Genomic DNA, 27,208 nt, shown 5'->3' on the forward strand with positions numbered 1-27,208 from the left:
GAAGAAACCGGGTAAAGGTGAGGACAGCAGGAAGGGATTCAGTTCCCCGTCTGCGTCGGAAGTTCATTGGCACCGTCACACCGGGGACAGTCCGTTCACCTGCTCCGTGTGTGGGAAGGGATTCACTCAGACATCCCACCTGCTGACACACCAGCGAGTTCACACTGATGAGAGACCGTTTAAATGTTCTGACTGTGGGAAGAGCTTTCAAAGTTCTGGGAATCTGACGAATCACCAGCGTGCTGACACTGGAGAGAGAGATCGTTCACCTGCTCCGTGTGTGGGAAGCGATTCTCTCGGTCCAACCATCTGCTGAGAGACCAGCTTGTTTACACTGATGAGCGACCCTTTAAATGTTGTGACTGTGGGAGGAGCTTTCATAGTTTCAAAGAGCTGAAGGCACATCAGCATCTTCACAATGGAGTGAGCCCAAACCCCTGCCATTTTAGTTTAAAACCCCCCGAACAGTGCTAGCAAACCTCCCCGCAAGGATATTTGTCCCGCTCTGATTCAGGTGCAAACCGTCTGACTTGTACAAGTCCCACCTTTCCCAGAAGCAGGCCCAGTGATCCAGGAAACTAAAGCCCTCCCTCCTGCACCAACTCTTTAGCCACGCATTCATCTGCTCTATCCTCCTATTCCTATACTCACTAGCACATGGCACCAGGGGTAATCCAGAGATTACAACCTTTGAGGTCCTGCTCTTTAATCTGCTACCTAGCTCCCTAAATTCTTGCTGCAGGATCTCATCCCTCTTCCTACCCATGTCGTTGGTCCCAATGTGAATCACGACTTCTGACTGTTCACCCTCCCCCTTCAGAATGACCTGCAGCCATTCAGTGACATCCTTGACCCTGGCACCAGGGAGGCAACAAACCATCCTGGAGTCATGTCTACGGCCACAGAAACGCCTATCTGTTCCCCTTACGATAGAATCCCCTACCACTATTGCTCTCCCACTCTTTTTCCTCCCTTCCTGAGCAGCAGAAGCACCCCTGGTGCCAGGAAGTTGGCTGCTGCTGCCTTCCCCTGGTAAGTCATCCCCCTCAACAGTATCCAAATTGGTATACCTGTTTGAGAGGGGGATGGCCACAGGGGTCCCCTGCACTACCTGCCTGCTTCTAGTGCTCTGCCTGATGGTCACCCATTTCCCTTCTGCTTGTGCAGCCCTTACTGCGGTGTGACCAACTCACTAAACGTGTTATCCACAACCTTCTCAGCATCGCGAATGCTCCAAAACTCATCCATCCGCAGCTCCAGTGCCTCAATGTGGTCTGCTAGTAGCTGCAGCTGGATACATTTCCAGCACACATGGTCGTCAGGGACACCGGCAGCATCCCTGAATTCCCACACAGCGCAGGTGGAGCATAACATGGGGCTGGGTTGTCCTGACATGACTTACCCTTTAATTAATTTAAATTAATTCAATACCACCAATTAAAGATATACTCTAGAGCGCTTGTATGGCAGAAGTCCCCGCTACACCAGAGAGACCCTAGAAAATATAAACCGCAGAATTGAAGTTACGTTACAGCTAAATGATATAATTTAAGGACTCTGGTTTACAAACAAACTATAAACCACGGAGTTTAATTTTAAAAGGAGAGAAATACTTGCCACCCAATCACTTACCTTTTGCTTTCTGGTGATTTCACACTTCGATTTCTTTTTACTTCTCTCCTTCCCTCTGAGTTCCAAGATTGGAGATTGGAATGCCTACCTGGTCTCTGGAGCCTTTTATACTCACCACTCAGCCCGTGATTCACACCAACTCTCGCTCCGCACTGAGGCCTACCTGGTCTCTGGAGCCTTTTATACTCACCGCTCAGCCCGCGATTCCTGCCGACTCTCGCTCCGCACTGAGGCCTACCTGGTCTCTGGAGCCTTTTATACTCACCACTCAGCCCGTGATTCACACCAACTCTCGCTCCGCACTGAGGCCTACCTGGTCTCTGGAGCCTTTTATACTCACCGCTCAGCCCGCGATTCCCGCCTCTGCACTGAGGCCTACCTGGTCTCTGGAGCCTTTTATACTCACCGCTCAGCCCGCGATTCCCGCCGACTCTCGCTCCGCACTGAGGCCACAACTCAGCGCAGTGGCGGGAGCGCTTTCTGGAGCACAGGGGCTTGTGGAAATTGCAGCTGCCATTACTGTTGATCCTTTCAACCAACCTGTGCAGCGCTGGGGCCTGAAAATCAGCTTCACTGCCCCTGGGCTGGGAAAGGGTGACACGAGACAACATTCTCCCTCTTACCCCTTTCTACACTCCTTTTACAGGGTTTTAGAAGTGGAGCATTTACAGACAGGAAGCTCAGACCATGATCTGACAGAGTCGCTCTTTTCATTGGGACCTGAATATCATCAGCTTCTGCACGTGGAAGGAGAGAGCAGCGATCACAGCACGGCCGGTGTGTGCCCTGTGCAGGCGCAGTGTGGGCCACCGAATAAATCCCCCTCAGAATCTTATATGTTTCAATCAGATCACCTCCCATTCTTCTAATCTCCAATGAGTATAGGCCCAACCTGCTCAACCTTTCCTCATACATGAACCTCTTCATCCCAGGAGTCAACCTAGTGAACCTTCTCTGAACTTCCTCCAATGCAAGTATATCCTTCCTTAAATATGGAGACCACAACTGTACGCAGTACTCCAGGTGCGGTCTCACCAGTGCCCTGTACAGTTGTAGCAAGACTTCCCTACTGTTATACTCCATCCGCCTTGCAATAAAGGCCAACATTCCATTAGCCTCCCTAATTCCTTGCTGTACTTGCATGCTAACTTTTTGTGTTACTGTTGAATCTGTATTGACTGCCCTATGTAGGGTGTTGGAGGGAATTTCGGTACTAAAGGACTTTGCAAAGCTCGTCGGGATACTTGACATTCGTTACAGGCTAAAACTGGACCTTGAGCTACCCTGGGATGAGTAGTGCCAGCTGCATCCTGTTTTGTACTTCGGTTATCTTGCAAGGACAGACAGTCTGCTATTGTTTTATTTTCTGCTTATCATATCTCACGGTGAAAGGTCCGAAGAAGTCTTAGTTCTGCTGAGCATTGTTTTTCTGCTGAACCTTGTTTAAAATATTTTACTGCTACACTGTCATGAGGCATTTCTGTGATTAATTTGCTTAACCTTTCATTTGTGTATAAAGGTAAACGCATTTGGAGTGTAAAACGAGAAGCTTGGCGGTTGCACGAGGGTGCATAGCACTTCTCCCAGAGCGCTCTGCAAATAAAGGTGTACTCTCACATTTCAATTATACCACAGTCGTCTGAGTCTTATTACTCTATCAAGCAAGCTGAGGTTGTGTATACGTCGACCTTGTATATCACTTGCTCCGTTCAGGCTCCAACTCAGCGGTAACAAATTGGCGCTGTGAGCAGGGTCACCGAGTGCTCAAACACCCTGATCAAGTGCTAACGTCCTCGAGTGATCCAAAGAACAAAGTAAGTGGGCCATCGGAATGTGAGAAAACACTATGTGGTTCTAGACATTTGAACGTCTGCATTTATTAAGTTTTTGTCTCAGGAATACTTAGGTGAAGGCTTAGGTTGAGCTTGGGAATTTCGGCAAAGGAGTCCGGACAGACTTTGCCACGAGCACGTGACGACACCCGCCGCTGAAGGTAAAACGGGGGTTTCGGAGACGTGATTTAGGATGAGCAACTGATGTCGGGTAAGGACCTTAAGAGGAGGCCTCCGGGCTCCCTCATTTACAGTTACATGACAGATAGATGTTCGTTAATTGAGAAAATGCAGAGGGATGGATGGGATGTATCACAGACATTAGAAGCACAAAGAAAGTGGCTAGATAAGCAAAAGAAAGAAAGGACCAAGAAGGTAGGGGTACTCTTGGTCCATCAACTGACTGGATTAATAGAACAGGTTGAGAAAGTGCAAGAATTAATCAAAGCTAAAAATCAGGAAAATGCAGAACTAAAAAAGAAGATAGAAATTTTGGAAAGCATTAATAAAGAACAAGAAAGGACATTAGCATACCAAGGGGGATGGTCTGGACAATGGAATAATGAACCTCTGCCCCCGTACGCCCCCCTAGGACCAAGTGCCCCCGGGGTGGAGGAGAGGGACCTGGCCCCAGTTAGGATACGTGAGGCCGCTGGGGATAATCCAGGTAGAGCAGATTACCACCCATTTACCCCGGGAGAGAGACAACAGATCCTGAAGGACTTGGGAAAGTTACAGACCTGTAGTGCCAACACCAAATTCTGGGCAGACCTGGACATGATGTGGTTGGGCCATAGCCTACACCTACGGGATATTCACCAGCTGGTACGGGCAGCCTGCCCGGTTGACCGGTGGTGCCTAGTGGCTGAGACCCTTCCCCCGGGCCAAGCAAACACCGATTATAGGAATGGATGGGGGACACAACAGCGCGCCTTAAATCAGACCATGGAACAACAACAGGCACCCTTCCTCCTTTTTAAAACGGAAATCCAAAGGGCGTTAGGGGAGGCCCCCACGAATTGGAGTCAAATCACATCATGTAAACAAAAAAAAGGAGAGGGCGCCTCAGAATTTGGAGAACGACTGTTCACTACTTATGGGGAATCCTCTGGCCAGCCTGGGGCAATGAGAACAGACCCTGCCTTCGTACAAGCATTCAAAGACGGGCTGTCTCCAGCACACCAGGCAATCATAAAGATGGGGATAGTCACAAACAGAGATTACGATGAATTAGTAGAATGGGCAACTGGGGTCGATGGCTTAAAAGCCAAAGATGAAAGCGGGATAAAGGTAAAGCAGGAAAAAGTAAGTGCAGTAAAGCAGTCGGGCGGAACTGGGTCAAGTAAAGGTGTGTGCCACAATTGTGGGAAATTGGGCCACTTTATAAAGGATTGTAAGGCAAAGAAAATGGATAGACAATGTAACTACTGTGGTAAGAAGGGCCACCTTGAGGCGACATGCTACAGTAAAAATGGAAAGCCTGAGGTACAAATTGGAATGACCCATGAAGAGCTTAAGAAATGGCAAGAGTGGAAAGCTCAGCAATGACACCCCGCGGCCCCTGTTAAGAGTAAGAATGGGGGGAGGATTTATGTGTCTGCACTAGTAGGGGGCCGACAGTGTGAGATGCTGGTGGACACCGGAGCGTCAATATCTGTGACCAATCTTCCCCTCCCCACGACAGCAAAAATGATATATATATCTGGAATTGGTGGTGACAAAGTGCCTGCTTTTCTGAGTACCACCCAAATGGTAGAAATAGACAAACTCTACATCCCCATGAGGTTCTACGTATGCAAAAATAATGAGGGGACAATAATGGGAAATGACCTGATGAGGGAATATAAGGTATTAATTGATTGCGGGAAGGGAAAACGCACGTGGCCTAAGCTGGATGGCAGCACGGGAAATGTGAATAGCCTCACCAGTCATACCGGCAAACTTGGAGTAGCCACGGTAACCAAACGAGATTGGCAATTGGACACAAATGGTTATGGCGACCTTTGTGCTTCAGTTTCCGGGGTCTGGGCAGAAACGAAGTTAGACACCGGGAGGGTCAACATTGACCCTATCGTAGTGCCCAGACCAGAACACAAACCACACCGCCAATACCCTATTAAACCAGAGGCAAGAAGGGAGGTGGTGGACATAGTAAAAGGACTGGTAGAAAGAGGCATTCTGAGAGAAACAACCAGGACCACAAACTCCCCTACATGGCCAGTAGGGAAGCCCAATGGCAGTTTCAGACTAACAATAGATTACACAGCCCTGAATAAGGTAACCCCCAAGTTACATCCTATAGTTGCCAGCCCCTCCACTATATTAAATGGGCTGGCCCCAGAACATAAAATCTTTACTGTACTGGACATAGCCAACGGATTCTGGGCCCTACCGTTAGATCCGGGGTCCCAGGAGAAGTTTGCATTTACGGTCGGTGATAAGCAATATACGTGGACCCGGCTCCCCCAGGGGTTCCACAACAGCCCAGCCATTTTCCACCGAGCCATGAGTAATATTCTAAAAGGGGTGGGACTCCTAACGGGCAGCACGACCCTTCAATACGTTGATGACATCTTGATAGCATCAGATAACGAGAGAGGGCACCGGGAGGCCTTGTATGCAGTCTTGAAGGCGTTACAGGTAGCTGGGCTGAAGGTCAGTCCTAAGAAAGCACAGATAGGGAAATCACAGGTCTTGTACCTGGGACTTCTAATCTCACAGGGACTTAAGGAAATGCCAGGAGACAGGAAAAAGGCTGTCCAAAGCATGCCAAGACCAGTGACAGTGAGGGGAGTCAGAAAAGTTTTGGGACTTTTTAACTACAGCCGAAACTTTATCCCGGAATTTGCTAAAATAGCAGAGCCCATACAGCGACTAGTGAAGGGAGGCAAACCCACACTGGAACCCATAGAGTGGGGTCCAGAGCAGGAACAAGCCTATGCCCAACTGAAGAAAGAATTAATATCCGCCCCAGGTCTGGGACTACCGGATATGGACAAACCCTTCCACGTACATTGCGATAATGAAGACGGATTTTATGCCGCGGTAGTAACCCAAGATCACGGGGATAAACGTAGACCAGTAGCATACTATTCAACCGCGGAAGGACCGGTAGTGTCGGGACTCTCGCGATGTATAGCTACCTTACACTGTACGGCTTGGGCCGTAAAGGTTAGCGAGCCCATTGTAATGACAGGGAACATCATTCTCCACACCAAACATGCCCGAGTAGAAATGCTAAACACAGGGAAGGTAAGGTCTGTCTCAAATTTAAGACGGGCAAAGTGGGAGGCAGTTCTTCTCCCTCCAAACGATTCAATAACCATTATTAGAGATATGGGAGAGAACCCGGCAGAAGGAATACTGGGGACAGGAGCACCTCATAAATGTGGAGACGTAGATACAGGCCTAGAAGGAGATAGGATAAAAGACACCCCTCTGGTGGAAGCTGAGGAAACATTTTACATAGACGGGTCCCGAAAATACGTAGAGGGGCAACCCCGCACCGGATGGGCAGTGGTTAACAGTAAAATGGAGACTGTAAGGTCAGGGAGACTTGAGGGGGGTTCGTCAGCACAAGTAGCTGAATTAGTGGCGTTAACAACGGCATTGGAAGAATCAGAAGATAAGATCGTAAACATATATACAGATAGTAGGTATGCCTTCGGGGTAATCCACGATTACATGACTGTTTGGGGCAGGAGAGGGTTCATCACGACAGGAGGTAATCCTATTAAACATCAAGAAAGGATCGAAGCCCTTCTTGAGGCAAGTAGTAAGCCCTGGCAAGCGGCGGTAATAAAACTTAAAGCCCACCAGAGGGAGCCAGACATAAGCAGTCCAGATTGGGCCAATCATCAGGGAAACCACGCAGGAGACAGGGCTGCGCAAGCAGCCCTGGAACAAGAAGAGGTTAATGACGCGTCAGTAGCTAGTGTGGACAGTCCAGGAAATGAGATAAGTATCGCCGAATTACATGAGGACACAACAGACGCTGAGAAACATACCTGGAAAAGGCAGGGGGCCGCCCAAGGGCCCGACAAGGTATGGCGCCGGAATAATAAAGTAATGGCCCCTGAGTGTATTCAGAATATCCTCCTAGAAATCCACCACGGCGTGTCTCATTCAGGACGAGAAGTGATGGCACAGACTATAGGCAAGGAATGGTGGTGGAAGGGTATGGGGAGGGATATTGCAAAATATTGTCAACGATGTGTTACGTGCGCACAGCACAACACGGGCAGACATATTAAAATTAAAATGGGACACCAACCCCGACCTCGGGGCCCATGGGAACATCTCCAAATTGATTTCACGGGGCCTCTACCCCCATCTCATGGTAAAACATACTGTCTGGTAATTATTGACCAATTTACTCGGTGGGTAGAGGCCTTTCCGACACAAAATTGTACTGCACTGACAGTCGCTAGGATTCTGGCTGAGGAGGTGATCCCGCGGTGGGGGGTGCCTCTGCAGATAGATTCTGATCAAGGGACCCATTTCACGGGAAGCGTGGTAAAAAATATATGCCAACTGATGGGGATTAAACAGAAGTTCCACATCCCGTATCATCCCCAGAGTTCGGGAATGGTGGAACGAATGAACCGGACCCTTAAGAATGCATTAGCCAAGGCAATGCAGGAATCGGGAAAAACTTGGGCTGAAGTATTACCCATTATCCTGATGAAACTCCGAGCCACCAGAAACCGGACGACCGGTTTGACCCCTTATGAACTAATGACAGGACGAGCGATGCAATTACCCGAAGGCATCATAACAGGTGGGGCCGACGTAGGCCCATAAAAGATAAATTAAGACGATACGTTTTGGAATTAGGCACTCAGTTAAAAGAGATGCGCAAAGAAGTCCGAGACCACCAAAGAGAGCGAGATGAGGAGCTACGGCTCAATATGCTCCCCGAGGTACCCCCAGCGGGAACAAAGGTCATGGTAAAGATGTTGCCTGCAAAACCAGGTTTCGCTCCAAAATGGAGCGGGCCGTATGAAGTTATAACTAGTGGAGACACCTGTGCCTGTCTGGACATAAGAGGGAAGGGGGTTTGGAAACATTGGACTCAACTGAAGGCTTACGAGAAAAGGGCGGGTTCAGTCGAGCCCAAACCATCAATACAGGAAGAAAATCCCGGGGATGGTAATACCAATAGAGAACCTCAGCAAAGGGAAGATGAGTCTAGTGGGATACAATGAACAAAAGGAGGGTGTGTGTGTGGCAAATTACTAATGACACATCCTTTGTACTTGTCTTACAGATCAATAACGGCTGATTAATGTATGATTCTTTGATCTGTGTGCCTGTGTGGGCGTTTGTTTTGTGGCTTATTGCATCATTTGTGCTTATGTGCTTTTACTTAAACGTGTTAATACAAGAGTGTTATCGGGAGGGCCAAAGAAAGATTAAAATAACACCAGAACAACAGTATTTAATAAAAGATGAGGAGGGAGACCGTAATAGGTTTAGTTGCGATAATATGTATTGTTACGGTAGCCGGGGGAAGACTGCTATGTAAGCGAGAATTACATGTAAATACTTTTGTATATATGTCATATGAGTATGCTAAGGAAACGGGACAGTCCAGCTGTTGGGTCTGTAGTCACATCCCAACCCATAGTAAAGGAGGGATCCCCTTGAGACCCATCCCGTTCAATGCCTCAGAGATGGCGGAATGGGTCATGCGCCAGAACGCCAGCGGCGATTATAAAGATTCACACAACCAGGAGGGTGACAGGGACAAATGGAAGTCGGCCGGTTATGACCTAACCACTTTCCAGGGGTGGTACCAGCCTAATTATAATCGGAATAGGCAGCCTCCATTTTTAATCATTACTAATACTTCAGGGGTTGGTAGGCCGGAGGGGCCAATATGTTTAACGAAGAATGTGTCCGGAGGCACAGAAGTAGGATGCAGTAAATGTTTCCAAGAAATTAATATAACAAACTGCAACCTCACCGAAGGCTGCGGCCAAGGTTTCTTCCAATTAAATCATATCGGAACCCCCAATAAAACAACTGGGGGACCATGGGAAGGGGAGGAAATCAGATGGAGGTGGAGGATTCGTAAGTCACTGGACGACAATCTAACCGCATATAATGGGACCTATTTTATATGTGGTCACAGAGCCTACCCGTGGCTCCCCCGGTCTTGGACTGGATCTTGTGATTTGGGATATGTGCTACCATATGTTTACCATCTGTCCTCCCTAACTGACCACCGTCACTATCGAGCCAAACGCGACATTACTGAAACCGAACGGTATTTCGCCATTTTATTCCCTCCTTATGGGACAGGCAGACCATAAAAGAAATCCAGCTTGTCGCGTCATTGTTAGAAAAGGTAGCTAATGACACCGAGGAGGCATTGGCAGAAATAAGTGATGAGATGACGGCGATATGGACGGTTGCCTTACAGAACTGGATGGCATTAGACTACCTGTTAGCGGAGCGGGGGGGGTACATGTGCCTTGATAGGGCAGGAATGTTGTACATATATCCCAGATAGCTCCGAGAATATCACAAACCTAGTAACCCACATGAGGGATGAAGTGAGGAAATTCCATACCAATCCCGGGCAGGGATGGTTGGACTGGCTAGGGCTAACGGGATGGGGCCCCTGGATAATGCATACGCTGGTCATTATTGTTGCGATAGATGTTACAATATGCTGTCTGTTAACCATCTTAAAAACTTGTTGCAAAATGGCAATGACACAGTTAATGCCAGTCAGCATGATAGACGAGCTATTGCCTGAAGAACAGCACATGGAGGACAAAGCTAATCCGGCCGACTCCCCCTTAAGTCAGTGGTTGTAAGATCGACACTGTGAAGAAAGAAGATTGGTGGTCGCCTGGAGCAAGAGGATCGCGCTCCAGGACCAAAAGGAGGGTTTGTTGGAGGGAATTTCGGTACTAAAGGACTTTGCAAAGCTCGTCGGGATACTTGACATTCGTTACAGGCTAAAACTGGACCTTGAGCTACCCTGGGATGAGTAGTGCCAGCTGCATCCTGTTTTGTACTTCGGTTATCTTGCAAGGACAGACAGTCTGCTATTGTTTTATTTTCTGCTTATCATATCTCACGGTGAAAGGTCCGAAGAAGTCTTAGTTCTGCTGAGCATTGTTTTTCTGCTGAACCTTGTTTAAAATATTTTACTGCTACACTGTCATGAGGCATTTCTGTGATTAATTTGCTTAACCTTTCATTTGTGTATAAAGGTAAACGCATTTGGAGTGTAAAACGAGAAGCTTGGCGGTTGCACGAGGGTGCATAGCACTTCTCCCAGAGCGCTCTGCAAATAAAGGTGTACTCTCACATTTCAATTATACCACAGTCGTCTGAGTCTTATTACTCTATCAAGCAAGCTGAGGTTGGGTAAACGTCGACCTTGTATATCACTTGGTCCGTTCAGGCTCCAACTCAGCGGTAACATAGGGGGACATCTTTTACCTGGTTCACGGTAATTTACTTGGTCAGCAGCTTTTGCTACTGCGCTCTGACCAATTTAAATCAGCAGTTTCGAATCACTAAACCCACCCTTCCAGTTCTGACTGGAGGAACTTATAATTAATGATGTAGTAAAAACAGACAAATGATCTGAATGCAAGAAAGTCACATTTTATTACAACTAAAGAAACTATACCACACAAACACAGTAATTACAGTAAATTGCTTAACAGGGGAAGGCAGATGGCAAAAACGAGGGATAAATGGCTACAATGTTAATTAAACAATCTTAGCAATTTCCCTTAAATTACCACCCCTCTAACTCCTTACTAGATCGCCTTGCTGAGGAGTCAGAAACCTGCTCACTTGTGGTCCAAAGCGTAAGAGAGAGAAGAGCTCGCCTGAAGTCCAAGGAAGTAAGAGAGAGATATGCTTCTGAGAAGCTATCTTTATATCCTGCACGCTCCTGCTGTTTTGGCGCTGAAAAGGCCTGTGTGCAAATTCGCGCTGAAAAGTTCGAATACACAAGAGAAAGGCCATGATTGGCTGATTCAAACAGGCTATTTCCCAGTGGCCAAACTGCTCCCATTGTCTAGAATGGGTGATTCAAAACCATTCATTCATAAACTGTCCTCTTCCATAGTTTAGGTGTGTTTCATTGTGTATGATGGGGTTTAATTACTATGTAAACAGAAACCGATTCTCTGTGGTCACTTGAGACCACAGCCTGAATGGATAATCCTTTGTGTAAATAAACATCGATTGTTTCTGTAGACAGGGGAAACTCCCCCTGTTGATTGACAGGTCTTTCTCACAGACACACTTACAAGCTGCTATTGTTTCCTGCCATGCGGTCCGATGGCCATTTTACACCCTGGAATTTGCCAACCTCGGGTGCAATTTTTAAATAAAATGTACTGTCTTAAAGTGTGCGGAATTTCTTCCCACAAAGTTCTTTGATCCCAGTGTTGCTCTGCCTACGAGCTTTTCAATGCAGCCTTTTTGCAGTTCTGGGTATGTTTAAAACATTGTCCAACCCAGAGGCAATTCAAAACACACAATTCTTCGTCCATGATGTGGACCAACATTTCCCGATCTTCAGGGATTGAGAGGATTTTTGCGAACCCCTACATTCCCCCTTTGGATACTTCCAACTTGCTTGTAGAAATCCACTTGAAGAAGTGAGCAAAATTTTCTGACCCCCCACAAACAATCATCCTCTGTATTTACCTATGGCTACCTACCACTGATCCCCCGACCCGTCTATTCCCCTCAAATTTGAGAAAAACCGGGGTATGGTAGGCATCTACAGGTACATCAATTTACATTAAGGGGCCTCATACCCCTGCATCACTTGTTACATTATAACATTTTACAAAATTTTGCAATCTTGGTTCTACAATGTAATCAAAATGATCCCAAGCACGGAGAGGGTCCTACGCCTCTGCTCAACTTGGAACTGTAAAACAAAATACAAAGAAATCTTGCTTAGACATATGGAACAACATGCTTAAATAAACCCCGATCATCACGTGCCAATGATGGGTCGCAAAATTCGAATGGATGTTGCTCCTCCCACCCCAGCAGTAAATGTCCCTTCCACCCCCCTTGAATGGTCTTAAACTTTAAAACAGACAGAATGGATTTTCCCGAGCAGTCTGATCTGCCAGCCCCGAGCCGTTACCTTGTCCCTTTGTGGAGGCAGGGTACCCCTCATGTTTTACAGACCGAGACCGGGGAGTATGGGATCGTGACTCCCACTCCCTCCCCCTCCCATCTTCCCTCGACTGGCTGGAGAAAATGATGGGTGCCTGTGTGGCGGCTCTCACTGGCCCCACACTCAAACTTGGATCCCAGATCCGGCCACCCACTCATCCTCCCCAGCCACACTTATACTCTAACTTTGCCCGTGTGCCCCGGGTGAGTTCCTCCCTTCCCCAAATGCACCCACGCGACTCTTGGGTCTCCCCCTCCCCTTTACAATCTTTCCTGGGCCATCACCACCCACTCCCAGGGAACGCGTCCCTATCTGACAAGGCGCCCGCGCTTCCCCACCATGACTCCTCAATAGCGAGATCTCCGCAAGTGAAATTCGGTCAGGATAGTGCTGGGTTGCGGCCATCCCCCACCCAGCTGGGGCCATCTCTTCTGCGTAGGATGAGTAGGCAAGTTCCTCCGTACCCTGTCCGGTTTATCCCGAAGGTCACTGCGGGGTCTCCTCCTGGATTTGTCTGGTGGCGAGGTGATCCCCATCTTTCCGTAACCATATCTTCATTCGATGTCCAGCTCAGGCTGGGCAAACGGGGCTGCTCCTTGGTTCACTCTCCTGTAAAAGAACTTAAAAGGACATGCAGCCAGGTCTCTCACTGACCTGCTGCCTTAGGTGGAGGCATGGTCGGGTCCCTTGACCTCGGATCAAAACACAAGCATTTGGCACACCTATAAACTTAAACTTTAAACTTCTAGTAAATTCTAAACTTACAATTTACACACCTTAAAGCAAGCTATATACAATGTAACTTAACACAAAGCTATAATACAAATGCCGCCCATCTCCGGGCAGCCAGGCTAATCTCTGGCACTGTCACAGATTACTGCTGCCTGCAGCGAAGCTGGACAGCCTCCTGCCTTATGTCCCTGGCAGCTTATGGCTGCTAGTTGGGGACCTCTGTTCTTTGGCTTCTCCCTGGTTTGGGAGACCGCCCTACTCCGCTGTAAAGTGGGTGACCATCTTATCTCGGGCTTGCAGACCCGCTGAGACCTTCTGAGGGGTGTCTCTGTGGGGGAAACTTTGGCTGACGGACCCTAAGCCTGGGTCACAGCCCTAGCTGGCTGGGAACCTTCTCCCCCTGGTGCAAACAACCCGCACTGTTTAATATACCTGGCAGCCTCCCAGTACTCCAGGTTTGTCTCCTTTTCCCTACCCACTCCTGTGCTGGGGGCAGGTATTCCCTCACCACCCGCTCCTGGTGGCTGAAAATCTTCCTCTCCAGGTCCAAAACCTGGAGCCAGCTCCTTCCCTATGTCCCCTGCAAGAGGAATTGCTATCCCTGCCTCCCCAGGGTCCCACACCATAGGGGGAACCACTCTAGAAGCGGGCTGGGAAGCTTGTCCCTTTAAACAGGTGACTGCACCTGCGTGAATCTCCTCCCCGGAGTCCCACGGCAGAGGCTGTGAAACCTCTGTATCCAAACAGGCGGCTGTGCCTGCATGAGAAAACTGAGAAAGAGCCGCTGTGGTCCCGCAGGTAACTGCGCCTGTGCAAATAATCTCTTCACAGGGCTGGGGAACCGCTACACTATCACAGGCAACCGTGCCTGCGCGTTCAATTTCTTTAAAAAGGGTAGGAAGAACCACTGGGTCTTCCAAGCAGGCTACTGCACCTGCGCGTATAGACTGAGAAGCAGGGACCATTAAACGGCCGACTGCACCTGCGCGCACGGCCTCACAGTGAACAGGAGCCACTGGGGGTTCCAAGTTCGCGACTGCGCCTGCGTGAACCCAGTGTTGGGAAACCTCTCCCCTCAGGCGCACGACTGTGCCTGCGTGGGAAAACTGAGAAGCAGGGACCATTAAACGGCTGACTGCGCCTGCGCGCGTGGCCTCACAGTGAACAGGAGCTGCTGGGGGTTCCAAGTTCGTGACTGCGCCTGCGCAAGCCCAGTGTTGGGAAACCTCTCCCCTGAGGCACGCGACTGCGCCTGCGCAGGAAAACTGAAGAGGATCGGCTGGGGGTACGGGCTGGGGAACTGCGCCTGCATGAGCAGTCTCTGTGAATGAACTTGCAGCAGCCTGCAGATTTTTACTCTCAGGTTGCTGTTTCTCTGTTTCTAAACTAAATGACGGGTTCGAATTTAAACTTTGGCCGAAACGTAGGTCCCACTGGGGCGGTGAAGTGTCCCAATTGGTGGGCCGGACAACTTTTCCCTTGAAACAAGCCACAGTGCCTGTCTTTACAGTCTGTGAACTTGAACTTGTATGGTCAGCAAACTCATATTCTCTTACCCGGGTGGCTTTAAATGGGGAATTTTGGACTTGGACCTGCCTTTGGTCTGGGGCCTAAACTATCCCCTGTGTGCCTCCCTTGTCCCAGATTTCTGCTATCGGACCTGCTCTACAGGGGTCCCAGAACTCTTCTTCCCTGTTCCCCTGCTTAAGCAGCTTACACTGCTCATGAATGGCTCCTCCCCCCACACAAGCCACAGCACCTGCCTGTGAACTTGAACCTGCTGTGGGCTGGGGATTCCTATTCTCAGGTTCACTCCCAGCTGCCTGTTTGGGGTTGACTTTAAACCCCCTTCTCTCCAGTCATTGTGGGGAGGCAGAGGTGGGCAAGGGGGCTGCAGCACCACTGATGGCTGCTACCTTTCCCTGATTGGCCCTGAGGAAAGATTTTATCGCCTCCATGATGGACTTGACTGTGTCAGGAGGAGTTTCTTTCTCTGCCTTCTGAGTTGGAGTTGCGGGGGTCCTGGCTTTATCATCTCTCCCAGGCTTTTTACAATCCCTACGCCAGTGGCCATCCTCCCCGCACCTGTAACAAGTGACCTTGTTCTGGGAGGGACGGCTCCCCTCCTGTCACCACTCTTTCTTATATTGAGCCCCAGGTTTATCCTCGTGGACCTTACCCTTTTGCTGGGGGGTCCCACTACTCCTACCATTCCTATATGCTACCGTGAGCTGCCGGATTACTGTCTCTTCGGTTGCTAGCGGGTCTCGGGGGTCAAACCAAGTATCAGCCTTTGCTTTTATCTGGGGCAGGCAATTGGACACCAGGCAACGAAGCCATTGGGTCCGCTGCTGCTCATTCAGTTGTACCCTATTTTGTCCCCCTGTACACGCGCTGTTGTAGACTGGCCACAGCCTGTCTGCAAATGCCTGTGGGGTCTCCCCTTCCTTCTGCAGGGTTTTCCCTATGCGATCGAACGGACTGCTGTCGTTCGCACCCATGGCTTCCAGTATTTCCTCCTTTAGGTCCTCAAAACCCCTCTGCCCTCTCTTAGCCTCATCTGAAAGGATCTGATAGAGCTTGCTATCTACAGAGAAAAGCAACATTCTGGCTTTCTCTTCGTCATCACAGCCGTTAACACCGGCTGCCTGTTCTACTTGTTGGAAGTGCATTGAGGGGTCTCCTTTTTCAGAGAGCAGGGGAATATGTTTCACCAGGCCTCTGAGCTGTTGGGTATCATAGGGTACCAGATAGGTATGCTGAACAGCCCCTGGGTCATTATCATTCACGGGTGGACCGTACCTCCGTTGTCGGAGGGGGTACACTGGCCCTGGTCCCCGCCTGTCTGCTGGGACCTGCTGGCGTTCTCCTACCACCCCATTGTCCACCCCTTCTTGCTGCCTGAGCTCCTCAAAACTCAGAGCTGTGGGCTGCGGCCTTGGAATCTCTAATTCTCTAACCAGCATCATTCTGGGTGCTGCCTGTGGGGTGGTTTGGTTTGGATTGCCGGTACTGTCCGACGGACATCCCTTCGAACTTAAGAGACATACCATCCCTTTAGTCCTCCTTAACTCCATACCCATACTCTCTAGCTTCCTGTTACATGGGGTATGATCTGCTCCAGTAAACCTTTGGTCGCAGGCCAGCTTATAAGCTGCCTTTACCTCCCTAACCTTCTCCTCCTGCTCTGTTACTTCTGAGGTGAGGCGGGCATTTTCTTCCCACAGCCTCATCTCGTTCCTCCTTGCATCTGTAATTTGGCACTTTAGGAACTCTATCTTGTTCCTCGCATGGCTTTTGCCCTCGCTAGCTTCTTGGGTGAGGTATGCGATTTCCTCCTGTAGCCTCATCTCACTGTCCCCAGCCTCTGTGACTTCCAGCACAAGGCGCTCTATCTCTGCCTGGCATTTCGTGACCTCTAGTGTGAGGCGTGCATTTTCTTCCCGCACCCTCAGCCCACTAGCTCTGGCCTCATTCACCTCTCTTATGAGGCGTTCTAACTCCGCCTGGCATTTTTCAAGCTCGGACTCCCGATTCTTGGCCTCTGTAACCTCCTCCCGCACACTCATCTCACCCTTCTTAACCCAGCCACCTATACTATAATATGTCAGCTTACACACTGCCGCTAACTTCTGCAGGGCTACCCACAGACTGAATGCAAGAAAAACAAGAGCTGATGCTTTCTCCAGATTCAGACCACCTATCATATCAAAAACTGCCGCCAATCCTACCACGGTCGCCAATTTGTAGGGGGCATCTTTTACCTGGTTCACGGTAATTTACCTGGTCAGCAGCTTCTGCTACTGTGCTCTGACCAATTTAAATCAGCGGTTTCGAATCGCTAAACCCACCCTTCCAGTTCTGACTGGAGGAACTTATAATTAATGATATAGTAAAAATAGAGAAAGTCAGGAATGCAAGAAAGCCAAATTTTATTACAACTAAAGAAACTATACCACACGAACACAGTAATTACAGTAAATTGCTTAACAGGGGAAGGCAGGCGGCAAAAACGAGGGATAAATGGCTACAGTTAATTAAACAATCTTAGCAATTTCCCTTAAATTACCACCCCTCTAACTCCTTACTAGATCGCCTTGCTGAGGAGTCAGAAACCTGCTCACTTGTGGTCCAAAGAGTAAGAGAGAGAAGAGCTCACCTGCAGTCCAAGGAAATAAGAGAGAGGGATAGCTTCTGAGAAGGTATCTTTATATCCTGCGTGCTCCTGCTGTTTTGGCGCTGAAAAGGTCTGTGTGCAAATTCGCGCCGAAAAGTTCGAATACACAAGAGAAAGGCCATGATTGGCTGATTCAAACGGGCAATTTCCCAGTGACCAAACTGCTCCCATTGTCTAGAATGGGTGATTCAAACCCATTCATTCATAAACTGTCCTCTTCCATAGTTTAGGTGTGTTTCATTGTGTATGATAGAGTTTGATTACTATGTAAACAGAAACCGATTCTCTGTGGTCACTCGAGACTGCAGCCTGAATGGATAATCCTTTGTGTAAATAAACATCGATTGTTTCTGTAGACAGGGGAAACTCCCCATTGATTGACAGGTCTTTCTCACAGACACACTTACAAGCTGCTATTGTTTCCTGCCATGCGGTCTGACGGCCATTTTACGCCCTGGAATTTGCCAACCTCAGGGGTGCAATTTTTAAATAAAATGTACTGTCTTAAAGTGTGTGGAATTTCTTCCCACAAAGTTCTTTGATCCTGGTGTTGCCCAAGTGTTGCTCTGCCTACGAGCTTTTCAATGCAGCCTTTTTGCAGTTCTGGGTATGTTTAAAACATTGTCCAACCCAGAGGCAAATCAAATCACACAATTCTTCGTCCATGATGTGGACCAACATTTCCCGATCTTCAGGGATTGAGGGGATTTTTGTGAACCCCTACACCTATCAGGCAGTGTATTCCAAATCCGAACCACCCGTTGCATAAGAAAAGTTTTTCCTCCCGTCGCCTCTGGTTCTTTGACCAATCACCTTCAATCCGTGCCCTCTTGTGATTGGACCTTTAGCCATTGGAAACAGTTTCTCTTTATTTACTATTTAAATCCTTCATGATTTTTAATGCCTATCAAATCTCACCTTGCCTTCTCTGCTCTCAGGAGAACAACCCCAGCTTCTCCAGTCTATCCACGTAACTGTCATCCCTCATCCCTGGAACCATTCTAGTAAATATCTCTGCACCCACTCCAAAGCCTTCACATCCTTCCTAAAGTGTGCTGCCCAGAATTGGACACAATATTGCCCTGGGGCTGAACTCGTGCTTTATAAAGGTTTAGCATAACTTCCTGGCTTTTGTCCTCTCTGCCTCTATTTATAAAGTCCAGGATCCCATAAGCTTTATTAACTGCTTTGTTAACCTGTCCTGCCAACTTTAAAGAATTGTGCACATGCTCCCTTGTAGCACCCACTTTAAAATTGTACCATTTAGCAGGTATTTTCTCTCCTCATCCTAGCAAAATGTAGCAGGTCACACTTTTCTGTATTGAATTTTATCTACACTCCTTTTACAGGGTTTTAGAAGTGGAGCTTTTACAGACAGGAAGCTCAGATCAAACATCACATCAAGAACAGACAGACTTGCTTGATTCATCAGGACCTGATTCAATCGCTCCTCCAATCTGCTGGCACCCCAGAGCGTTCACACTAATGAGAGACCTTTTAAATGTTCTGAGTGTGGGAAGAGCTTCAAAATCTACAAGTACCCAAAGAGACACCAGTGGCTACACACTGGGGAGAGCCCATTCACTGGCCCCGTGTGTGGGAAGGGATTCACTCAGTCATCCGCTCCGATGATACACCAGCAAATTCACACTAGGGAGAGACCTTTAACCCGCTGTGTGTGTGGGCAGTGACTAATTGCACCCTCCATGCTGCTGAGACACCAGCTTGTCCACACCGATGAGAGACCATTGACCTGCTCCGTGTTTTTGAAGCGATTCTCTCATTCTGCCACACTCCTGAGACACCAGTTTGTTCACAGTGATGAGAGACCGATTAAATGTTCTGACTGTGGAAAGAGATATAAAAGGTCCCAGGATCTGAAGAGACACCAGCTGGAGAGAGCAGGAGAGATTCTGTTCACCTGCTCAGTGTGTGGGAAGAGATTCACTCGGTCCTCGAATCTGCTGAAACACCAGCAAGTTCACACTGGGGAGAGGCCGGTGAAACATTCTGACTGTGGGAAAAGCTTTCAAATGTCCCAGGAGCTGAAGGGACACCAGCTGGAGAGAGCAGGAAAGAGGCCGTTCACCTGCTCCGTGTGGGGGAAGGGATTCACTCAGTTATCCCACCTACTGACACACCAGTGAGTTCACACTGATGAGAGACCGTTTAAATGTTCTGTCTGTGGGATGAGCTTTAAAAGCTCCTGGAATCTGAGTGGACACCAGCGAGTTCACTCTGATCAGAGACCATTTACATGTTCTGTCTGTGGGATGAGCTTTAAAAGCTCCAGGAATCTGAGTGGACACCAGCGAGTTCACACTGGGGAGAGGGCGTTCACCTGCTCCGTGTGTGGGAAGAGATTCACTCGGTCCTCGAATCTGCTAGCACACCAGCGAGTTCACACTGGGAAGAGGCCGGTGAAATATTCCGACTGTGGGAAAAACTTTCAAATGTCCCAGGAGCTGAAGGGACACCAGCTGGAGAAAGCAGGAAAGAGGCCATTCACCTGCTCCGTGTGTGGGAAGGGATTCACTCGATCTTCCCACCTACTGAGACACCAGCAAGTTCACACTGGGGAGAGGCCATTCACGTGCTCCGTGTGTGGGAAGGGATTCACTCGGTCATCCCAGCTACTGACACACCAGCGATATTACACTGATGAGAGACTATTTAAATGTTCTGTCTGTGGGATGAGCTTTAAAACCTCTGGGAATCTGAAGGTACACCAGTGAGTTCACTCCGATCAGAGACCATTTAAATGTTCTGTCTGTGGGATGAGCTTTAAAAACTCTGAAGATCTGAAGCAACACCAGCGAGTTCACTCCGATCATAGACCATTTACATGTTTTGTCTGTGGGATGAGCTTTAAAAGCTCCAGGAATCTTAGCGGACACCAGCGAGTTCACACCGGGGAGAGGCCATTCACCTGCTCTGTGTGTGGGAAGGGATTCACTCGGTCCTCAAATTTGCTGAAACACCAGCGAGTTCACGGTGTTCTGTAGCACAGAGCCCTGTAGACAGCTGGGGTGACATGAACATGGAATGGATGAATGTTTTATAAATTCTTGTACTGCTGTTTAATCATTAAGATTGTTGTGCTGATGATTCCCTTTGTTTCACTGTTCATAGAAACATAGAAGATAGGAGCAGGAGTAGGGCATTCGGCCCCTTGAGATTGTTCCGCCATTCAATGAGATCATGGCTGATCATTCAAATTCAGTACACTGTCCCTGCTTTCTCCCCATATCCCCTGAACCCTTTAGCCTTAAGGAATATATCTAACTCCTTCTTGAATATATTTAATGAATTGGCCTCTACTGCCTTCTGTGGTAGAGAATTCCACAGGTTCACCACTCTCTGGGTGAAGAAATTCCTCCTCATCTCTGTCCTAAATGGCTTACCCCTTATCCTTAGATGGTGTTCCATAGAATGTACAGCACAGAAACAGGCCATTCGGCCCAACTAGTCCATGCCAGTGTTTATGCCCCACACCCACCCTACTTCAATTAACCCGATCAACACATCCTCCCACTCCTTTCTCCCTCATGTGGCTTCCCCATAAATCCATCTGTGCTGTTCACCTCAACCACTCCTTATGGTAGTGAGTTCCACATTGTCACCATTCTCTGGGTAAAAAATTTCTTCTGAATTCCCTCCTGGATTTATTAGTGACTTTTATATTTATAGCCCCAAAAATATGATGAGATTCTGTTAAGATGACCAGTATGTTGTTGTACTTTGTCTTTTTCTGATGAATGAAACATTACTGGGCCCCTGTACCCGTGTTATGGGATGAAGTGCCAGACAAGTGAAGGCACAACGTCTGGGTGTGAATCTAATAATAACCTCACTGACCATATAGGTGTGATAGCCAGACGGGCTTGTGGTTATAGTCTGGTCACAGATGGACTAAATTTCCTGAATTAGCAGGAGTTCAGGAGGCGGTCAACAGACGGGTCCAAACAATCCCATTTCCTGAGCGGTAACCAAGCTTGTGTATAAGAACAGGCCACTTAAGCCGTTGTCAGTTGGAACAGACTCGAGAAGATCGCGCGCGAATCCGCTGTACTTCTATTCTCCAGATTGAGGGAATTATCACCCGATCTGTGTTATGCAGTGATCTTAATAAAGCCTGGAGAGACAATTTGTGTGCTTGTGAGCTTGATTATCTGGTATCCGAAACCCTGGGACTCCCGATCATTAGAGTCAACCTCAGTGTGTGGAAAGGGATTCCCTGGTGTATCCCACCCGCTGACACACCAGAGTGTCCACAGTGTGACTGCGGTGGGTCAATTCCACTGTTTCCGATGCCTTTAATCACATCCAGGAGTGAACCATGTTAATTCAGGCAACTGGGGCTTGTTAATGTTAAGAGCCCCCAGTAACTGGGCTGGATTTAAAGATTATTCCCTGTTCTCTCAGTACTCGTGAGCAGAGAGAAGCTGATGGTATAGAATCATAGAGCACAGTAGGATGCCTTTCGGCCCATCGTGCTGGTGCCGGCTCTCTGAAAGAGCGATGCAATTAGTCCCACTGCCCTGCTCTTTCCCCACAGCCCTGCAAATTTCTGCCTTTAGTAGATATCCAATTCCCTTTTGAAAGTTACTATTGAATCTGCTTCCACCTCCCATTCAGGCAGTGCATTCCAGATCATCACAATTCGCTGTGTAAAAAAAGTCTCCTTGTTTCCTCTCTAGATTCTTTTGCCAATGATCTGAAATCTGTGTCCTCTCGTTACCGACCCTCCTGCCAGTGATAACAGCTTCTCCTTGTTTGCACGATCAAAACCCCTCATAATTTTGAGCACCACAATCACAGCTCCACTTAACCGTCTCTGCTCCAAGTTATATTGCCATTGTTTTGTGAATTGTTGCTGTGATCGAGGTGCTGGATGTCCGTGCCTTGGGAATGGGACATTCTATCCTCGTGAGCACCGAGTGTCAGCATCCAGCAATCTCTGGTCAGGGACTGTCTTTTTAAACTGCCTGAGCTTTTTGACTCCCTGATTTCATTATTAAACATTTCAGTGTTATTGCAGAGTGACCAAGGCTGAACAGATAAATGTGAGGTATTACATTTTGGTAGGAAGAGTGGGGAGGTCACTTATCACTTGGAGGGTGCGAGTCTAGGTGGGGTCGAGGAACAAAGGGATCTCGGAGTACAAATACACAAATTACTAAAAGTTGTGACACAGGTTAGCAAGGCCATAAAAAAAGCAAACCAATCACTAGGCTTTATTTCTAGAGGGATAGAATTGAAAAGTAGGGAAGTTATGCTAAACCTGTACTGAACCTTGGTTAGACCACACTTAGAGTACTGCGTACAGTTCTGGTCGCCATATTATAAAAAGGATATAGAGGCACTGGAGAGGGTGCAGAGAAGATTTACAAGGATGATACCAGAAATGCAAGGGTATACATATCAGGAAAGGATGAACAGGCTGGGTCTCTTTTCTCTTGAAAACAGAAGGCTGAGGGGTGACCTAATAGAGGTCTTCAAAATTATGAAAGGTTTTGATAGAGTGGATACAGAGAGAGTGTTTCCACTTGTGGGGAAGAGCATAACTAGAGGCCTCAATATAAGATAGTCACCAAGAAATCCAATAGGGAATTCAGAAGAAACTTCTTTACCCAGAGAGTGGTGAGAATGTGGAACTCGCTGCCACAGGGAGTGGTTGAAGTGAATAGTATCGATACATTTAAGGGGAGGCTAGACAGGCATATGAGGGAGAAGGGAATAGAGGGTTATGCTAATAGATTTAGATGAGGAAAGACGGGAGGAGGCTCGAGTGGAACATAAACACCGGCATGGACTGGTTGGGCCGAATGGCCTGTTTCTGTGCCGTATATCCGATGTAATCCTATGTCAAGTATCCCAGCTGGCTTAGCTCCAGCCACTTTAGCTCAGTGGGCAGCACTCTCACCTCTGAGTCAGAAGGTCATGGGTTCAAGTCCCAGTCCAGAGACTTGAGCATAAAAATTTAGGCCGACACTCCAGTACTGAGAGAGTGCTGCACTGTCAGAGGTGCCGTCTTTCGGATGAGATGTTAAACTGAGGCCCCCGTCTGCTCTTTCAGGTGGATGTAAAAGATCCCATGGCATTACATTGAAGAAGAACAGGGGAGTTCTCCCCAGTGTCCTGGGGCCAATATTTATCCCTCAATCAACATCACTGAAATAGATTATCTGGTCATTGTCACATTGCTGTTTGTGGGAGCTTGCTGTGCGCCAATTAGCTGCCACGTTTCCTACATTACAACAGTGACTACACTTCATAAGTTCTTCATTGGCTGTAAAGTGCTCTGGGACATCCTGAGGTTGTGAAAGGCGCTATATAAATGCAAGTATTTCTTTCTCAGCAAGAGGGCGAGTGTCAGTGGTTGGAGGGAGGAGCTCAGTGTTGTCACTGGGTGGACACAGACAGATTGAAGCTAAAAGACAGAGAATGCTGAAGTTTGGAATGATAACACCCAAAGTCAGATGAGCCCTTTGCCTAGATAAGGGAGGTGGTTGCTAAGAGACCCACAGCCCTAATAACACTGCAAACTGCTCAGGCAGCAGACTTGTTGCAACATGTGAGGTCACAAGTGAGTTGGTGTCCAGACAACAGAGCCTTGGGCATTCCTGAGAGACACAAACTGGTTCTGTAACCGGGAGAACAGGTTGAGGGAGTCACCCTACGTGGGATGGCTTGTCTGAGGTATTAACACAGGAAGCTTGGGAATGGGATGATCAGTGAATCATAGAATCATAGAAATGTACAGCACAGAAGGAGGCCATTCGGCCCATCTTGTCCGTGCCGGCCGACAAAGAGCTATCCACCCTAATCCCACTTTCCAGCTCTTGGCCCGTAGCCCTGTAGGTTACAGCACTTCAAGTGCATATCCAAGTACTTTTTAAATGTGATGAGGGTCTCTGCCTCTCCCACCCTTTCAGGCAGTGAGTTCCAGACCCCCACCACCCTCTGGGTGAAATAATTTCTCCTCGAATCCCCTCTAAACTTCCGACCAATTACTTTAAATCTATGCCCCCTGGTTATTGACCCTTCTGCTAAGGGAAATAGTTCCTTCCTATCCACTCTATCTAGGCCCCTCATAATTTTATACACCTCAATTAGGTCTCCCCTCAGCCTCCTCCATTCCAAAGAAAACAACCCCAGCCATCTCTGCTTATAGATAAAATTCCCCAGACCAGGCAACATCCTCGAAAATCTCCTCTGTACCCTCTCTAGTGCAATCACATCCTTCCTGTAATGTGGTGACCGGAACTGCACGCAGTATTCTAGCTGCGGCCTAACTAGTGTTTTATACAGTTCAAGCATAACCTCCCTGTTCTTATATTCTATGCCTCGGCTAATAAAGGCAAGTATCCTGTATGCCTTCTTAATCACCTTATCTACCTGTCCTGCTACCTTCAGGGATCTGTGGACATGCACTCCAAGGTCCCTCTGATATTCTGCACTTCTCAGTGTCCTACCATTTATTGTGTATTCCCTTTCCTTGTTAGCCCTCCCCAAATGCATTACCTCACACTTCTCCAGGTGGAATTCCATTTGCCACTATTCTGCCCACCTGACCAGTCCATTGATATCTTCCTGCAGTCTGCAGCTTTCTTCTTCATTATCAACCACACGGCCAACTTTTGCATCGTCTGCAAATTTCTTAATCATACTTCCTACATTCAAGTCCAAATCATTGATATATACCACAAAAAGCAAAGGACCCAGTACTGAGCCCTGCAGAACCCCACTGGAAACAGCCTTCCAGTCACAAAAACACCCTTCGACCATTACACTTTGTTTCCTGCCTCTGAGCCCATTTTGGATCCAACTTGCCACTTTGCTTTGGATCCCATTGGCTTTTAACTTTCGTGACCAGTTTGCCATGCGGGACCTTAACAAAAGCCTTGCTAAAATCCATATAGACCACATCAAACACACTACCCTCATCGACCCTCCTTCTTACCTCCTCAAAAAATGCAATCAAGTTAGTCAGACACGACCTTCTGTTAACAAATCCATGCTGACTATCCCTGATTAATCCGTGTCTTTCTAAATGAAGATTTATCCTGTCCCTCAGAATTTTCCCCAATAATTTTCCCACCACCAAGGTTAGGCTGACTGGCCTGTAATTACTCAGTCTATCTCTTGCTCCCTTTTTAATCAACGGTACCACATTAGCAGTCCTCCAATCCTCTGGCACCACACCTGTAGCCAGAGAGGATTGGACAATGATGGTCAGAGCCTCTGCTATTTCCTCTCTTAATTCTCTTAACAGTCTGGGAAACATTTAATCCAGGCCTGGGGAGTGAACCACTTTCAAAGATGCTAAACCCCTTAATACTTCCTCTTTCACCTTGAGTATTTTGTGCAGTTTTGGTCGCCTTATCTGAGGAAGATGTTCTTGCCATGGAGGGAGTGCAGCGAAGATTCACCAGTTCGGGGGCAGCAGAGAGGAGGTGAGCCCGGTATAAAAACCGGCGCGAAGACCGAGGCCCGAGACCAGTTCGGGGGCGGCGGCAGCAGAGAGGAGGTGAGCCCGGTATAAAAACCAGCACGAAGACCGAGGCCCGAGACCAGTTCGGGGGCAGTGGCAGCAGAGAGGAGGTGAGCCCGGTATAAAAACCGGCGCGAAGACCGAGGCCCGACCAGTTCGGGGGCGGCAGCAGAGAGGAGGTGAGCCCGGTATAAAAACCGGTGCAAAGACCAAGGCCCTACCAGTTCAGACGAGGGAGCAGCGAGGCCCGACCAACTCAGCAGCAGGGAGAGAGGTAAAAAGTAATCAGTGTGTGACGTCACCAGGGAGCAGGTAAGTGATTGGTTGGTGAGTATTTCTCTTTTTTAAACTTTAACTCTGTAGTTTATAGTGACTAGGGTCTTTTCTGGTGTAGCAGGGGCTGTAGGTAGACTATACAAGCGCCTTAGAGATATCTTTAATTGGTGTTAGTGAATTTAATTTAAATTAATTAAAGGGTAAGTCATGCCAGGAGAGCCCAGCCCCGTGATGTGCTCCTCTTGCTCTATGTGGGAATTCAGGGACACTGCCGGTGCCCCTGATGACCACGTGTGCAGGAAATGCATCCACCTGCAGCTACTAGCAGACCGCATTGAGGCGCTGGAGCTGCGGGTGGATGGGTTGTTGAGCATTCACGATGCTGAGAGGGTCGTGGATAGCACGTTTAGTGAGTTGGTCACACCGCAGGGAAGGGTTGCACAGGAAGAAAGGAAATGGGTGACCACCAGGCGGAGCAATAGAAGCAGGCAGGTAGTGCAGGAGACCCCTGTGACCATTCCCCTCTCAAACAGGTATACCGATTTGGATACTGTTGAGGGGGATGACTCACCAGGGGAAGGCAGCAGCAGCCAACTTCCTGGCACTGGGGGTGCTCTTGCTGCCCAGGAAGGGAGGAAAAAGAGTGGGAGAGCAATAGTGGTAGGGGATTCTATAGTAAGGGGAACAGATAGGCGTTTCTGTGGCCGTAGACGTGAATCCAGGATGGTTTGTTGCCTCCCAGGTGCCAGGGTCAAGGATGTCACTGAGCGGCTGCAGGGCATTCTGGAGGGGGAGCGTGAACAGGCAGAGGTCGTGGTCCACATTGGTACCAACGACATAGGTAAAAAGAGGGATGAGGCCCTGCAGCAAGAATTTAGGGAGCTAGG

The 27,208-nt window shown here is 48.3% G+C and overlaps 2 protein-coding genes across 3 annotated transcripts in view; both read left to right on the top strand.

Moving 5' to 3' along the window:
* LOC147114454 (uncharacterized) overlaps positions 1 to 27,208 on the top strand; it is a 240,950-nt gene that overhangs the window by 110,726 nt on the left and 103,016 nt on the right. The window lies entirely within an intron of this gene.
* Positions 1,871 to 10,803, top strand: LOC147114455 (uncharacterized). Of its 2 annotated transcripts, none has more exons than XR_015078941.1 (2): positions 1,871 to 3,675; positions 8,734 to 10,803. XR_015078941.1 is itself a non-coding variant. In XM_085992150.1 (2 exons), exon 1 carries the CDS (start codon positions 3,723 to 3,725, stop codon positions 5,010 to 5,012), a length of 1,290 nt encoding a protein of 429 aa, XP_085848276.1. In that variant the 5' UTR covers positions 3,682 to 3,722; the 3' UTR covers positions 5,013 to 7,508; positions 8,734 to 10,803. The 2 variants fall into 2 exon arrangements, 1 of the variants encoding a protein (XP_085848276.1); XM_085992150.1 differs by lacking the exon at positions 1,871 to 3,675 and adding an exon at positions 3,682 to 7,508.

Source organism: Somniosus microcephalus, chromosome 7 (genome assembly GCF_052327205.1).
Source record: "Somniosus microcephalus isolate GS21.2 chromosome 7, FLI_Smic_1.0, whole genome shotgun sequence".
Taxonomy (NCBI): Eukaryota; Metazoa; Chordata; class Chondrichthyes; order Squaliformes; family Somniosidae; genus Somniosus; species Somniosus microcephalus.